At 45.6% G+C, this 15,448-nt stretch overlaps 7 protein-coding genes across 7 annotated transcripts; 6 read left to right on the top strand and 1 right to left on the bottom strand.

Moving 5' to 3' along the window:
• Window positions 1-2,151: 2,151 nt before the first annotated feature.
• On the top strand, window positions 2,152-3,489 carry LACBIDRAFT_318208 (uncharacterized protein; the record flags this gene model as incomplete). Its single annotated transcript, XM_001879503.1, has 5 exons — window positions 2,152-2,289; window positions 2,347-2,433; window positions 2,512-2,668; window positions 2,726-3,206; window positions 3,264-3,489. The coding sequence occupies 5 exons, from the start codon at window positions 2,152-2,154 to the stop codon at window positions 3,487-3,489; spliced, it is 1,089 nt and encodes a 362-aa protein (XP_001879538.1).
• Window positions 3,490-3,705: 216 nt separating this feature from the next.
• Window positions 3,706-4,540, bottom strand: LACBIDRAFT_248664 (uncharacterized protein; the record flags this gene model as incomplete). Its single annotated transcript, XM_001879244.1, is given in 3 exon segments — window positions 3,706-3,920; window positions 3,933-4,178; window positions 4,222-4,540. The coding sequence occupies 3 exon segments, from the start codon at window positions 4,538-4,540 to the stop codon at window positions 3,706-3,708; spliced, it is 780 nt and encodes a 259-aa protein (XP_001879279.1).
• A 605-nt stretch (window positions 4,541-5,145) lies between these two features.
• LACBIDRAFT_325787 (uncharacterized protein) lies at window positions 5,146-6,157 on the top strand (the record flags this gene model as incomplete). Its single annotated transcript, XM_001879502.1, has 8 exons — window positions 5,146-5,206; window positions 5,338-5,454; window positions 5,509-5,559; window positions 5,622-5,677; window positions 5,718-5,787; window positions 5,899-5,967; window positions 5,989-6,002; window positions 6,074-6,157. The coding sequence occupies 8 exons, from the start codon at window positions 5,146-5,148 to the stop codon at window positions 6,155-6,157; spliced, it is 522 nt and encodes a 173-aa protein (XP_001879537.1).
• A 524-nt stretch (window positions 6,158-6,681) lies between these two features.
• On the top strand, window positions 6,682-7,282 carry LACBIDRAFT_318205 (uncharacterized protein; the record flags this gene model as incomplete). The annotated part of the gene is made up of 4 exons (XM_001879501.1): window positions 6,682-6,894; window positions 6,954-6,975; window positions 7,033-7,121; window positions 7,175-7,282. 4 exons carry the CDS (start codon window positions 6,682-6,684, stop codon window positions 7,280-7,282), a joined length of 432 nt encoding a protein of 143 aa, XP_001879536.1.
• A 440-nt stretch (window positions 7,283-7,722) lies between these two features.
• Window positions 7,723-8,460, top strand: LACBIDRAFT_318204 (uncharacterized protein; the record flags this gene model as incomplete). Its single annotated transcript, XM_001879500.1, has 3 exons — window positions 7,723-7,785; window positions 7,859-8,108; window positions 8,234-8,460. The coding sequence occupies 3 exons, from the start codon at window positions 7,723-7,725 to the stop codon at window positions 8,458-8,460; spliced, it is 540 nt and encodes a 179-aa protein (XP_001879535.1).
• A 175-nt stretch (window positions 8,461-8,635) lies between these two features.
• On the top strand, window positions 8,636-9,106 carry LACBIDRAFT_318203 (uncharacterized protein; the record flags this gene model as incomplete). The annotated part of the gene is made up of 4 exons (XM_001879499.1): window positions 8,636-8,788; window positions 8,841-8,937; window positions 8,993-9,036; window positions 9,098-9,106. The coding sequence occupies 4 exons, from the start codon at window positions 8,636-8,638 to the stop codon at window positions 9,104-9,106; spliced, it is 303 nt and encodes a 100-aa protein (XP_001879534.1).
• Window positions 9,107-9,479: 373 nt separating this feature from the next.
• Window positions 9,480-9,776, top strand: LACBIDRAFT_318202 (uncharacterized protein; the record flags this gene model as incomplete). The annotated part of the gene is made up of 3 exons (XM_001879498.1): window positions 9,480-9,482; window positions 9,543-9,569; window positions 9,627-9,776. The coding sequence occupies 3 exons, from the start codon at window positions 9,480-9,482 to the stop codon at window positions 9,774-9,776; spliced, it is 180 nt and encodes a 59-aa protein (XP_001879533.1).
• Between the last annotated feature and the right edge of the window lie 5,672 nt (window positions 9,777-15,448).

Here is a 15,448-nt window from a genome sequence, read left to right as displayed (position 1 = left end):
TTTGCGGTCGCTGGACGTCCGTGGGCGGTCGTTTTCGTGGGCGCTGGTCGTCGTTGGTGTGAGGTCATTGACGTTGGTGGGCGCTCGTTTTCGTCGGTGGGCGCTCGTGGGGGTGGGCGCTCGTTGACGTTGGTGCGGTGTGTTGGTGGGCTGTTCGTGGTGGTGGGTCCTCGTGGCCGAGCAGAGACGGCGAACGACGACCGATGTCGTCGTTCGCCGTCTGGTTGCCACGTCGCGACGTGGCACCTGTGGTTTGTGTTAAAAAGGAGAGTGGGTGGGGTGGTTGTTCCCACTTACCTCTCGTCACGCGTCGTCAGCGTCAGCGTCGTCGTCGTCGTTGTCGATGTCGCGGGCGGTCGTGGTTTGAAACGGGGGTGGTGGATGGTGATGGTGGTGGTAGGAAGGAAAGAACGACGTGGCAACGCTTCAGCCACAGCTGTCACGTTTGACGCGGCACGTGCCTAAAAGCGGTATATACATACCTTTAGTTTCTCATATAATAATGCCTTCATGGCTCAGTCGGCTTGAGCGCTGCTTACATTCACGAGGTCGAGAGTTCAATTCTTCGAAATGTAAAAAAATTTATTTTACTTACTTATAGTAAGGACAATGTATTCTAATGGTATAATAGTCATTAATTCCTTCCATGGAATCCATATGGACTGCTCCATGGAATCCATGTGGATATGCCTGCATTCCATATGGAATGGTGTTGGAGTCCATATGGAATTAATCATTCCATGACCATTCCAGCATCATTCCATATGGAATCCATGATGTCCATGGAATCAGAAACTGGCTGTGTCCTCAGCCAACATTGATTCCATGGATTCCATATGGAATTCTTCATGGATTCCATGGATTCCACATGGATTCCATATGGATTATACCGGGGAAGGTAAAGACCTCACAATGTGGGCGTTGGGACTGAGAGATTGGAGGACTGGCGGTAGTAGCTGAACCGGAAGCGAAGGTGAGGGCATGCGCACCCCCTGATTCGATGGAAGCGAGGGTAGCTTTGAGGGTGTTTCGGTTGGGATTGGCGGAGCGCGAGTATTTGTAGCCCTATGTAAAAAGGTTGTGGTTAGTATGATGATGGCGTTGAGAGGGAAGAAAAGATCATGGGACGAAGAATGGAAAGCTGTAGAATGTATTTGAGAGGACAGAAACAAAGACGGCAAGAGAGACTTGTGTCCCTCCCACCAATCTCACAACGTCAGAAATTTGGCGCAACTTGGAGGAGGCGCATTGCGATGTGGTCTCATGGGAAACTCTGTAGGGAGCAAAACGTAACAATATGCATGGCGGCTCTGATCCGCTGGAAATGGCGCAAACACCAGAAATAAATATACTCAGCGACATGATCCTGTTGCCAAAATGCATCGCCCATTATGGGAAGGACAAGAGAGATCATCTCAAAGAGAGGCGGTAAAGAAAAAAAAGATCAAAGGGGTAAGATGTAATTTTGGGCAAACTATTGGGGTGAATTGGAGAGGGAAGTCTGTGAAACTCAGTATGGAGCACCCGTCTGCATCAGATAATTATTCCCCAGTGCCCCAAGTGAACCCCGACGGACAGATGAAGAGAGTAACGAACGACTTCTCACCTTATGAACACCTACAGCCCCTTGCTTATATGTCGTTGACAGCAATATCGGCGGGATGACGGCGCTTATCTTGACGCTAGGCTCGGAACCTACGTGGATAGCGTGTGTGAAGCCATCTTCAATCAGCTTTGGTTTGGTGCCATCCAAGACAAAGGGATTATTATTATTGAGAAGTAATCCCAGGGATATGGTGCGAATGAGGCTGGTAGGGTATTGATGAAGGGTCTATAAAGACGCCATGGGAAGAAGAATTTGAAGAAGCAGAAGTAAGATCCATTTGCAACGATGATGAATCACGAATCATGATGCTGACAATGAGATGCAGTCATGTGCATAGCCGGCATTAGGGAGGCACAAAGTTGGCCGCTGTCCGCCGTTGCTTTTCGCCTTCACGCGTCATATGATCATTTTTTCAAAGCCCGATGTGACCAAAATGTGACAGATCGTGTTATCTTCCTCCCTTCCCTCACGCGCATCGATCCTGCGCGTGCACCACAGTCTTTACTCTCCCATCTACTATAGAATAACCATGCTCTTTATCTAATATGGCCAAAGGCACTAAGCCCAAGATCCTGGATATCCCTTGGGCAGAGAACGACGACAGGCTAGTCTGGGAATTCATCACAGAATGTGAGAAGGATGTCAACTACAAGGTCCTCTTTGGGAAGAAGGAGATCAGAGAGGTATGTATATGTTATCTCAAAGTTTGATCTTCGTGTTAATATGCTAAAATTACATAGAACACCAGTGGAGACTCGAAGATAACCATGTTCAAGCGCATCGCAAAGGTTATCATGCCAGATCTCTTTGCTGTCGACGGAACTACAGTCGGTAACTGACTCAAAGGACAGCTCGAAAGGTAAAGGTTTATTTTCTATTTTTCCGATGCTAATTTCCTTGACAAGATTGACCAAAACATACCAAAAGCACGCTGCTCGACTTCGACAGGGGGTGGTCTTGAGGATGAGAACTGCGAGAATTCGCAAGAGGAGCACATGAAATACTACATCCCAGGTGAAGGTCCAAATGACACAACTCCGGTGGATGCTCTCAACCTCTGGCGTGCGTATTTCTGATCAAACTCAATTTTCATACTCACGTTGACGTCTTTGTTAAAAGAGCAAATTGAGAAGGACTTTAAATTCTTTCCCCGTCTCCACAAGATCTTTGCCACCTGTCCCAATGTCACTCCTATTGTTGTAACCACTGTGCTTGGTCCTCAAGGTCGAAAGACAGTGTGGTTCCAGCCTCCCAATGACACAGCGGACTCCACAGCTGGCTCAGCTGTTGACCTGGCTCCTCTGTCTACCCCAGCTTGCCGTCCCACTCATACATTTGGTACAGATGTCACCCAGGCAATTGTTAATGCCAACGGGACACCTGTTCCTGTGGAATTGCCCCAGAAGGCTGACACACGGCCTCCCGTTTCCACCGACACACAGCCTCCCATTTCCACCGATGCACGGCCTCCCGTTTCTGCTGGCAAACGTGCTCCCAAGTCTTCAGCGATCTCACAAGAGGCTATTAACAAGGCTCGTTTGAATATCGAGAAGGTGCCACAGAAACATACCCTTCTTGATACCCTTCTCGACATGCAGGAGTAAGTCTCTTGCTCTAATGTTCATTCATATTTAATAAACCTCATTTATTTTCACAGGAAGAACAACAAGATGTGGAGTGATGAGGCGAAGGAGAAGCTGCTCATCCAGAAACGAGCACATCTTCTCGATGAATTCAAGCTTGGGATTTATGATAGGGAGACATATCTTGAGAAGAAGGCTGAGCTCGAGGGTGGTAGTCCTCCTGCAAAATGTCAGAATATGCGTCAGTTCTCTCCTGATTGGGATGATGCCAATTTTTACACTGCTGATCAATCTCTTTAATCCCTATCTTTTTAATTTCTTCCCATCCTTATTTTCCCATCCTTATCACTCCTTTTTACATGTAATTCTCCTTATTCCAATTATACCCATCGAGCTATTGAATAATATATATGTTTCTGGACCATGTTACATCTCTGAAAATGCCAACAACTCAGTAACCAGCTCTTTCCTCTTTGCCTCAACATCTTCACCATCTTCGCCTTCAAGAGGTGCATCTCACTGACCTCTGTTGATGTATTCTTCAGCATGGCCATGGTCCTGTCCAAAATGGGCTGCTGATTTTGAGCCCTCGACGTCAATAATGAGGTTATGAAGGATGATGGCAATTATAATCCAATGGCATGCATCATGATGATCTTGTTTCGAATTGATGCTGACGTGAAGGCCTCGAAGACACTGGAATCGACCTTTCAGAGCACCCATGCAATGCTCTGATCAGACACGAAGATGAGCAACAGCTTTGTCGAATAATGCATTTGCAGGATCATCTGATGCAGGTTTCTTGTGGACTGGAATTGTACGAGAATTGACAGCATATGCAGAATCTGCCCAGGCAAATTCCTCGCCTTCGAAAAACCAGTCAGGATATTTTGCAGCTGTTGTATGCTCAAATGCCATGGTGTCGTGAGCTGAGCCAGTCATTCCATGGGAATAATCGACGATACGGAGATTCAATGGATATTTCCAATCTAAACCAATGTGAGGTTAAAGAAAAGAACATGTGAGAAAGACCCACCTGGGTATTAAGACCATAATTCCCTTTTCTTGTGTAATACGCATCACCGTTGAGTCCAGGTTTTTTGTAGAGAACAACAATGGTCCCATCATACATCACCCAACCCTCTCGCCACTTTCCTTTGAAGCCAAGATGCTCATCCATCCACCGCTTCTCCACTTCCTTTTCTGCTGAGGTTAACCTCTGCACAAAAAGATCATGAAGAGACTCAATCGCCTCAAAACATCGGTCAGTGTAGTTTTCAACAGACCCCTCAGAACAGCCTGCTTGTTGTGCAATATCCTCCACAGAAGCCCCATTTCCATACCTTCCCATTCAAAAAAGAGTGGTGGCTAGCTGCTGCTCAACAGGAGCTTGGGCATTGTTTGAGCCATTAGTGAAAACAGGATGATCCTCAATCAGAGTGAGGATGGTTTGGAAGACAAGAGGTGTTACAGGGAGCATGTTGACAAAGCGGTGATGGTTTGCTGGATTTTCTGCATAATCCCAGGCAAGGCCCATGTTCCCTAACTTTGGAATGGTTGGCCGTCCATTCAGATAGCGTGTAAGGAGGATTGAGAGCAAGGAGGATTGAGAGCAAGGTGTTGATATCCAGATCATTTTCTTTCTGCCTCTGTTCAATTGTTTGCCGATCTGCCGGTGTAAAAGTCTGATGCATAAGCATCAAGAGGATGTACTGGTTTACCAAGTCCTGGTGCACGGAGAGTTGAGGCATCCTTCAACAGGCAGGAAAGGATTGTACTGGATATCTATTCAGCATTGTATCAACATGACAAAGCGGACTTTAAAAATGATCATATGATGCGATCAAATGCGTGAAAGTGAAAAGCGACGGCAGACGGCGGCCAACTTTGTGCCTCCCTAATGTCGTTCATCTCCGACTCCGTGGTGAAAAGTGTGCATTTCAATTACCTAGCACAATGTTGACGCACAAGAAAAAGTCGATAACAAGCCTGCAGCAGATCTATGATTCAATAATGGGTGAAGTTGACACTCGGGCGTACAACTAAGACTAGCTAACCTTCGTTGTAGAACTGCTGTTGAAGGTCAAGCCCACGCTCGATAATCCAAAGGATCAGAATTGGCATGCTGCAGTTGAGGACCTTAATTAGGTAGCTTCTTTGGCAGAGTCATTTTCGGACCAACGCCCCAGGTCAAGCAAGAGCTGGAGCCATCTGACCAACTCGCTGGACCAGGAAGGTGTGTTGCTTTTGATTGGGGCTTGGTGCGTGCGCTAACTGAGGGATGAAATAAAAAAGGCGTTAATCTATGGAACATATCAGGTTTGATCGGAAAGTGTGAAGGGGACGATGCTCATGTCCATCTTGCCGCCTGTGAGATCCACCACCAACATCCTGAGATACTGAATGGTGAACGATCATTCCACTGGATCTAGTAAGGCTTGCGGTGTTTCGCCTTGTCGAGGCAGGGTTGGAAACAAAGCCTGGGATAGTAAGTCCGTTGTTCCTGTCGATTGATTACTAGGGTTTAGTACGAGGCACCTTCTACAGGTCTCCTGCATGAGCTTCAATTGGCAAGCAAGACTGGGGTAACCCTTTCTGGTGTGTCAGATCGTTTCAATGGCCGCTCGTCTTGCAACACACCTCGTTCTTTGACTCCCATCAGAAGTTGGAAATAACATTGTAGCTGGTTGCGTTTTGACAATGTCACAGGTCCCTTATCGACGCCTGATGTCAGGATACAGTTTGAAGAACAGTTGAGAAATGCGGGTGACCCAGACAGTACGCATCAATATTCCATAGCATGCGCGACCATCGTGTGTCACTCCAGTAGAATGGAAGCCGTATGTTCACAGGCCGGTCATGAGATAATACCCTCATTTCACAGGTGTGGAAAGAAGGAAATTATACTGTAGCAGAGTTTATGTCGAAAAAGATCACAGGTGGGTCTTGCACATTCACTCTCGTTTAAGATCAAAATAAATCACATGTGAACTTTCCAGGCGATCATCAATGTCTTGCCCTCCTACCTCCACATCGTAAGGTAGCGGACAGCCATACCTCGCTAACGTCACGTGAACAGCCCTAATCAGGCGACATTCTACAAAGTAGACAGAAATGAAGCAACAAAATGTACATAATGCTGCAAAACCAAGCTGAACATTCTATTTTAAATTGTATCTAGAGTGCTTGTGCAAGTTTTCAGAACTTGATTCGAAAATCTGAAGGAGGAGTTTCAAATATAAGAATGCACTGTAATTCACGTGATGCGCTGCGACATGGAACACCATTTTCAGAACTCCTCCTCGAGAACTTAGTTTCCAACCAAAATTATGCAGTAGCAACTAATGCGACATCATTCTCTACAATATGTTCAAGCCTGATTTGTTAAAAACTGCATGTTAAATATTTGGGGAGTGTTTCTGTAAAAAATGACCGCTTTGAGACAAATCACGTGATGTTAGCGAGGTATGGCTGTCCACTACCTTAAGCGAAATGTACAACTGGTCCCATCAGTTACTAAGGGTCTGGAATCAGCGCGAACTTCTGGCATACAAACTCCATCAAATTGGTAAATTGACAATGCCCACGAAGCCAAGTGCTCAGGATGGCCTTAAGCCAGCCAATGCGGTCAAGTGGTTGCAAACGGCTTTCTCTATGGCTGATCAATTGGACGATACAGCGGGTTCGGGGGTTGCGGAACTCAAGGTACGCGAGCGCCTGCTCTGCAGCCTTTTAATCGTCTAACAGACATTTCAACTCCGAAGATATCTCTATTACGCACGGTGGGTACGTTCACGAGGGAGTAGCTGTGCGTATACCTTGACATTGACCAGACTTGTTTAGCTAGGGCATATTTTGTATCGGAATCCTACGATCGTGCAGAGGCTGTTCTAAACGAGCTCCTGCCAACCATAGACACATCTACAAATCACGTAAGTTGATAGCTTCATTAGAAGATAAGGCGTTTTTGACATACCTAATCAAGGCAAGTTCCAAATATCAAGAACTACGGTGGCTGAGGTTGGCTGTTTTGAAAAGGAGGAAAGCTGGCGATCCCGCTCTCCTTGATGGTATTCCAGATACTTCTATGTGACTGAATTGCGCTGATATACACAGCTTTCAAATCTATTATCGACCGCATGGAATTGACCGAACTTAATATCACAGAGTTAGTCTTCGATTTCCATGTGGAAATTACCTTGGTTTGCTTATAATTCAAATGCTAGTGTCCTTCAGGATCTGAGAACGCTCAGCCATCAACAGTAGGTTTTTCAACAGATCGGAGTTAGGGTGTCGTGAACTTAGGGGATTCATGCCCATGTCCTCAGCGCCCTTGTTACCAATGTCAACTTGCACTGTCTAAGTCGTGCATTGTGGCACCGGGAATTCGAAACAGACCACGTCGACTGATTAGTCTTGTCACTGATATTCCATTGCTCCAAGGACGACAATCATGCAAGGGCGATGAAAACCCTTGAAACCATGTTCGCATGTAGGCCATCGCTCTTTGCATAAACCTGTCATTTGACCCATATGACCCATGTTGTTCCAGCCATCTGTGAAGCTGAGGTAGAGCTGCCACCTGTATCCACCACAGCATGCTTAACTGTACATGATCTCATGCCTTCATTTCTAAACCTGTGTCGTAGATCCTTTTCGACATTCTTAGCTGATCTGGCAATATGGGGGATGCCACTACAAGGCCAAGAGATGGTCGGAAGCCGCCGAATGGTATATTGCTGGCAGCCACCAACTGTTCGGAAGTCACGGTTTGTTAAGCAGCTCGAAGTGTTTCTGGAAGGCGGCACTCTGCTATATTGAAAAGAGAGAGTACGCCCAGGAATCCACGGTCATCCACCATTGCCCCACCAATGAAGTGACAACCCATTATGTCATTTTTCTTACTGCTGTTCATCAAGGTGTGTAAACGACGCCAATTCGGATGATCAGGGCTAATTATATTCTGGATTGTTTGTAAGGGTTGGAGAATGAAGGTAAAGACATTGATTCAGGTTCCGTCTTACCTTAATGGGGAACATTGCAGCGATTCAAGCCATAAATGATATGCAGAAAGCTCCGGACTTTGACTGCAAAATGTTAATGCTAGCCACGCATATTTCTCATCAGTCCGAGATGCGAACCGTACTGCTTTCAGTGCTGGAAGGCCTGCTAAAGACGCTGAAGATGGGGTCCAGTGGAGATGTGGTAGTTCAAGCGATGACATTGATTCGGTGCATCGTCAAACTCATCCTTCAGCCAGCTCCTAGTTGAGCCCACTGCAAAAAAGTCAGGAATTTTTGTCATTGCCGAAAAAGGGCTAACTCTTGTATCATCTCCAGGCCTCTTTTGATTGACACCATGGTAAATCATTACCGCACGGGTATGCTGCTGTCCAATTCCTGCCGACAGCCACCTGATACTCCCGAATCGTTCAGCAAGAATTCTAATGGCAGCTGTGTCAGAGCAAAGAGCAGTATCTCTAATATTCAAGGATGTCTCTTGGTTGTGGCAGACGGCGTATAATTGTGCTGTCCAAGGGTGTTCAGATCAGGATAACGCTGGTGAACAAATCTCAGAGCTTTTTGACATTTCAAGAGAGGTAAGTCCTGATCACGTGTTACACCCGAACTGTTTCTACTGGTTTAATTCAGCTGTTGGAAGCGTGCTGTAATGCATCGCCAGTGGATGTTGATTCCGAGTCGCGTTTACATCTCGTGAATGCCTCCTTTGCTGCAATGTCTGGCCAGGGTAAGGTATTTGCAATGTCCTTCATCTGCTTCTAATTTCTTCCATCAATCACAAGTTTTCTCTGTTCGTGAGATCGTTGCCTCGACAGGGGCCATTGATGTAGGTATTCCTTTCTCCACCTTGCTGTTACGGCATTTCAATACTTTCTGAATCACCACAGGTTGAGTGACTCCATGTCATTACTGCCGACATTAAAACCTCCAAAAATAGAATTGCCGATATTCTGAACAAGGCCAAGACATTGGATGAGGGTGAAGGCAACCGCATCCAATACTTCCTCCATACTCTGCGAATTTTTGAAACTGAATTTTTAGTTCACCTGAAAGAGTGGAATCAGATATCCCAAATCGTCCAGGTACACAATATCGATCACGCAGTCGCTTTGCTGGTTGCCCGATAATCACCAGGAAATAGTCAAGTCAGGACCCTTGGCTGTCGACACATATGAAGCAATTGCTGACATACTGGTTAGCCCTTGGCTTGCTTTTATTTCGGCGATCTAAAAATGTGCTTACAGTGGGTGGATAAAGACTGCCCCGTAAATGGTAAGTACGCCACTCCCACTTTATGCCGCCCAAATGAGCCGACTGCCTGATCTGTTGTAGTTTTGCATGAATGCCTTGAGGTGCTCAGTCAGCATCTGTTTTCGGTCAAAAGAAATACCCTGAGTTTACACTCTTCCATTCTAGGCTATTATGGTGGTAAGCTTGGATCATCAAGCCCTTTCAGTGGAGAGATTCTCTCGGTGGTTACACATGATCTGTACCATCCTCCTTGCTCGAAATACTGTGGCAGACAGGACTAAGGCCATGGGTACGTCAAACAAACCCTCATCGTGATTGAGGACCATGATGCCACCGAACAGGTCTGATCTGTCACGTTGCTTCATCCAGTTAGGGCAGTCAAATGGGTCCATCACTGATGGGCCAGCGGCGTGTGACAGGCGCCCATCAACAGCGGGCCAGCGGACTCGGCCGAGCTGTCAAGAATTTGGCCTTGGCAATGACTGGGCCGAGACTCTAAAATAGGCCATGCGACATGGGTGGGCCGAATGAACAGAGGCCCATAGAGGACAGATCGGCCCACTTTGCCCCTGGTGCCCATCAGCCTTTCATGCAGTTAACCAGAGTGCTGCCTCGTTAGTACCACTGTGGGGGACCATGCAGGAGAAAGTTAAATAGATGTATTATTTACCTGATGTACATATGTGATTTGAATGTGTTGGCGGCAGCCTCGTTGTTGCACCTGCAGGCAACAACAAGGTGAATTTTTCACCATGGATGGTGTGGAAGAACGAAAGTTCAACGAAGGGAGACGGAAACTGGTCGTCTACACAAAAAGAAGGGGGAAGAAAGGGAAGGACGAGTTTGGACAATAAAGAAAGGAACAAGGGGGACTTAGCGCGGATGGCGTGAGAGAGCGCTTGGACGAGCGCTACGTAACGGTGAAAGATCGCACAAGAGCGTATTATGCGCTCGCGTCGTCCAAACTGAAGGTGGCGTTGAGTGGCGTGAGAGCATACGTTGAGGGAGTTCTGAGAGTTGATTAAGTTGTCGTTCTTGAAAATACTTGTAATCCTTCAATTCTTATAAGTGAGAGCAAACTTTGAGGGGAAAGAATCAACTCCATTTGTGAGGTGGGAGGACACCTTAAGTACAAAAATCATAATCACAAGGCATCTACACATTCTCGCGTGCTGCCTGTCCAAAACATTCTAAAGAAAATAAGAAGACAAACAATTAAAGATAAAAACAACTTTTGGCATGTCATGTCGAGTTCCTCCACCGAACCGTCGAACTGGGAATTTCTCGGGGAACTGTTCGACGCTGGGGAGTCTATTTACGAACGCACTGCCGCCCTCAGCGCGGACTTCCCAGCCATCGGTAGCTCGACCCTACCATCCAGCCCTCGGGTGCGATTTCGGTCTCTTGGGGATACGCCGTAAGTAAAAGAACAATAATAATAAAAAAGAATAAAATAAAATAAAAGAAAGTACGTGCACATGCAAACAAGTCCAGTCCCGATCCTTCAAATTCCACCAAAAGAGCCGAATGAAGAAGTTGCCGATGATGATGTCATACGAGGGAAGCATTTACAGTAAGTCGCCGGTTATTGCGTCACTTGATGGTGATTCTTGTAGGAACACTTCAGGAGCGCCTTTACTAGTGCGCAACAAAAACCCTAAAAAAAAAACACAACCACTCCAAACACTCAAACTTTAGTAAGAAACACAAATAAAAAATAAAAAAATAAAAAATAAAAAATAAAAGTCCAAAATAGAAAAAAAAGAGGGCGTCATGAAAGGTTCAAGATGCACTTCCACAATGGGCGGCATAAAAAAAAGCCCCTCATACAATGGGTCAGCCCATTTTGGCAGGGGTTTATGGCACCCATGCACTGTGCCCATTGGTCTCATTGGCGAGTCCTAACCTGTGCAATTATTTTGCGCTGTACAGGCACAATTATTTTGAGCTCTGCAAGGGGTGCAATTATTTGCACTCTATGGGGGTGCAATTATTTTGCGCTCTAGAGGTGCAATTATTTCAAGCTTCACGAGAGGTGCAATTCTTTTGCACTCCATGAGAGGCGCAATTCTTTTGCACTCCATGAGAGGCACAATTCTTTTGTGCTGCACAGGAGGCACAATTCTTTTGCACTCCAGGGTGCAATTATTTTGTGCTCTAGAGGTGCAATTATTTCAAGCTCCATGAGAGGCGCAATTCTTCTGTACTCCACAAGAGGTGCAATTCTTTTGCACTGCACAGGGGGCGCAATTATTTTGCACTCCAGGGTGCAATTATTTGCACTCCATGGCGCAATTACTTGCGCTCTATGGGGGCGCAATTATTTTGCAATTATTTTGCACTCCAGGGCGCAATTATTTGCACTCCAGGGCGCAATTACTTGCGCTCCATGGGGGCACAATTATTTTGCACTCTAGAGGTGCAATTATTTCAAGCTCCATGAGAGGCGCAATTCTTTTGCACTGCACAGGGGGCGCAATTATTTTGTCCTCAAGAGGTGCAATTATTTCAAGCTCCATGAGAGGCGCAATTCTTTTGCACTCCACAAGAGGTGCAATTCTTTTGTGCTGCACAGGGGGTGCAATTCTTTTGCACTCCAGGGCACAATTATTTGCACTCCAGAGCGCAATTACTTGTCCTCTATGGGGGCACAATTATTTTGTGCTCTGGAGGTGCAATTATTCCAAGCTCCCATTTGAATGTGCACCAAATGTCAGAGTGCGCCCATCAGAGTGCACTCAATGTGAATGTGCACCAAATGTCAGAGTGTACCCAATATGAATGTGCATGAAATGTCAGTGTGTCCCCATCAGAGTGCCCCCAATGTGAAATGGGCATGAAATGTCATGTCAGAGTATGCCCAATGTGAATGCACATCAAATGTGTGCACTAAGTACGCATCTGCACCTGTTATTTTTCAGTGTGTATTTCCACCCATTATTCTTTTGCATAAAATGTCAAGTGTGCCCAATGTGAATGTGCATGTGAGTGGGCACCAAGTCACTATATTCCTATGGCATTTATTTTGCACAAAAAATATGCGCCCCCCCCCCCAACGGTAGTAAATGTGTGGACCAAAGTAGTTTGTAGCTGCCCTGCTAAATGCCACCATGTGCCCCACTGAAACAATCTTTTTGCGCCAAATGATGTTTGGACTTTTTCAAAATTTGGCCATGTCCGGTATATTTTCAAGCTCAGGGGGTGGGGGAAGAAGCTTGAATGTACAAATTTAGTATCATTAGAATTGTATAAACATCCTCTATCAATCTATGCCTATTAGAAAAGCACCAGTAGTTGTGTAAATATTTTAAGGCAGCAAAAGACCTAGGATGTTGGAAGGGCCAAGTAAACAATGGCAAACATTCTGATAATTCTACAAGTTCATGCTACAAAACATGGGGGAAGAAACTTGGATGCTCAAACAAGCTGGAATCATAATTCAGACGTAATTCGGCATCTACTGATACCATTTCTAAGAGCAACGGTTGTCTGTGGCCAGCTGAATTCAATACTCAGCTGTTTTGTCTAGGCTGTGACACTCTCACAAGTGTGATTTTTCTGTCAAGCATGTTGCGTTGATTATTGTCCAGAGCTTTAAAGTGCTCTTCTTCTGTTCTTAAGGTTCAGCCAAAAGTTACAGAGAAAGATAACTATATATTGGATAAAAGTAGCTGTAGGTTACTGACTGAGAGCCATCTTGCAAATCTATGGAATCCATCCTGAAAATTCATGAAATCCATCCACCATTCCAGGAATTCCATCTTCAATTCCTGTAGATTAATCCAGGAAGTGTACTTCTAGAGCCCAGAGCCCAGCCTATATCCTGTACCATCCAAGAGAGTAAAATATGGGGCATTTGGGAGGCACCAATGTGATTTGGGAGTGACCCAGAGGGTGGGGGAGAATGGGAAGGCAGCAAAAAATGCGAAATATGAGAGAGCATTGGGAGTATCATCACCTACCCATATCTGGACACCTTAGAAAGTCAGGATAGGACCATAAAATGTTTTGGAAATGGGAAGAGAATGGGATGGCAGTGAAAAATGCGGAATAGGAGAGAGCATGAGAGGTATCATCACCTACCCATGTCTGGACACCTTAGAAAGTCAGAATAGAACACATTGGGCGCACTCTGATGGGCGCACTCTGAGATTTGGTGCACATACCCATTGGGCGCACTCCAAATACATACTGAAAAACAACAGGTGCAGATGCACACTTCTTGCAGGTATATACTGACTTGGCACCCAATCACATTTGGCGCACCTTCACATTGGGCTCATATTTCATTTGGTGCACATTCACATTGGGCACACTCTGATATTTCATGTGCATTCACATTGGGCACACTCTGACATTTCATGAAGAAAAATAATGGGCACAGATACACCAATGGGCATGACAATCTGACACCGGCAGTGTCTTGGCGCCCACTCACATTTGTATTCACTATACAATGCTGGACACAGGCTATTTGTAACCCTGTCAACAGCACAAGGTACATACAGTGGCACTTGAAAGAATTGTGCCCCGTGGAGTGCAAAAGAATTGCATCCCTCATGGAGCTCGAAATAATTGCACCCCCCATGGAATGCAAATAATTTCACCCCTCATGGAGCTCAAGATAATTGCATAATTGTGCCCCCTGTAGAGCTTGAAGTAATTGTGCTTCCCTGGAGCACAAAAGAATTGCGCCCCTTCTGGAGCTTGAAATAATTGCGCTTCTACAGCACAAAATAATTGCACCCCCCATAGAGTGCAAATAATTGCGCCCCTTGTGGAGCTCAAATAATTGCGCCTGTAGAGCACAAAATAATTGCACAGGTTAGGACTCACCAATGAGACCAATGGGTCCAGTGCATCAGTGCCACAAATCCCTGCCAAAGTGGGCCAGGCATTTACTACAATTGGGGGGGTGCATATTTTTTGTGCAAAATAAATGCCATAGGAACATAGTGACTTGGCGCCCACTTGACATGTCATGCAAAAAGATAATGGGTGGAAATACACACTGGAAAATAACAGACACAGATGCATACTTAGTGCAGGTATAAGTGATTTGGCGCCTACTCACATTTGGTGCACATTCACATTGGGTCCACTGACATTTTGGGTGCATTCACATTGGGCACACTTTGACATTTGGTGCGCATTCACATTCCAATATTTCATGCATTCACATTGGGCGCACTGATATTTCATGCACATTCACATTGAGTGCACTCTGATGGGTGCACTCTGACAGTTGGTTCACATTTACATTGGGTGTACTTTTCATGCATTCACATTGGGCACACTTTGACATTTTGTGCACATTCACATTCCAATATTTCATGCATTCACATTGGGCGCACTGATATTTCATGCACATTCACATTGAGTGCACTCTGATGGGCGCACTCTGACAGTTGGTTCACATTTACATTGGGTGTACTTTTCATGCATTCACATTGGGCACACTTTGACATTTTGTGCACATTCACATTCCAATATTTCATGCATTCACATTGGGCGCACTGATATTTCATGCACATTCACATTGAGTGCACTCTGATGGGTGCACTCTGACAGTTGGTTCACATTTACATTGGGTGTACTTTTCATGCATTCACATTGGGCACACTTTGACATTTTGTGCACATTCACATTCCAATATTTCATGCATTCACATTGGGCGCACTGATATTTCATGCACATTCACATTGAGTGCACTCTGATGGGCGCACTCTGACAGTTGGTTCACATTTACATTGGGTGTACTTTTCATGCATTCACATTGGGCACACTTTGACATTTTGTGCACATTCACATTCCAATATTTCATGCATTCACATTGGGCGCACTGATATTTCGTGCACATTCACATTGGGTGCACTCTGATGGGCACACTCTGATGGGTGCACTCTGACATTGAAACAATGCTGGACACAGACTATTTGTGACCCTATCAACAGCACAAGGTACATACAGTGGCACTTGAAAGAATT

The sequence above is a fragment of the Laccaria bicolor genome, genomic scaffold, assembly GCF_000143565.1.
Source record: "Laccaria bicolor S238N-H82 LACBIscaffold_8 genomic scaffold, whole genome shotgun sequence".
Taxonomy (NCBI): domain Eukaryota; kingdom Fungi; phylum Basidiomycota; class Agaricomycetes; order Agaricales; family Hydnangiaceae; genus Laccaria; species Laccaria bicolor.
The sequence above is the reverse complement of the archived record's forward strand: the minus strand, read 5'-3'. Positions and strand labels throughout refer to the sequence as shown.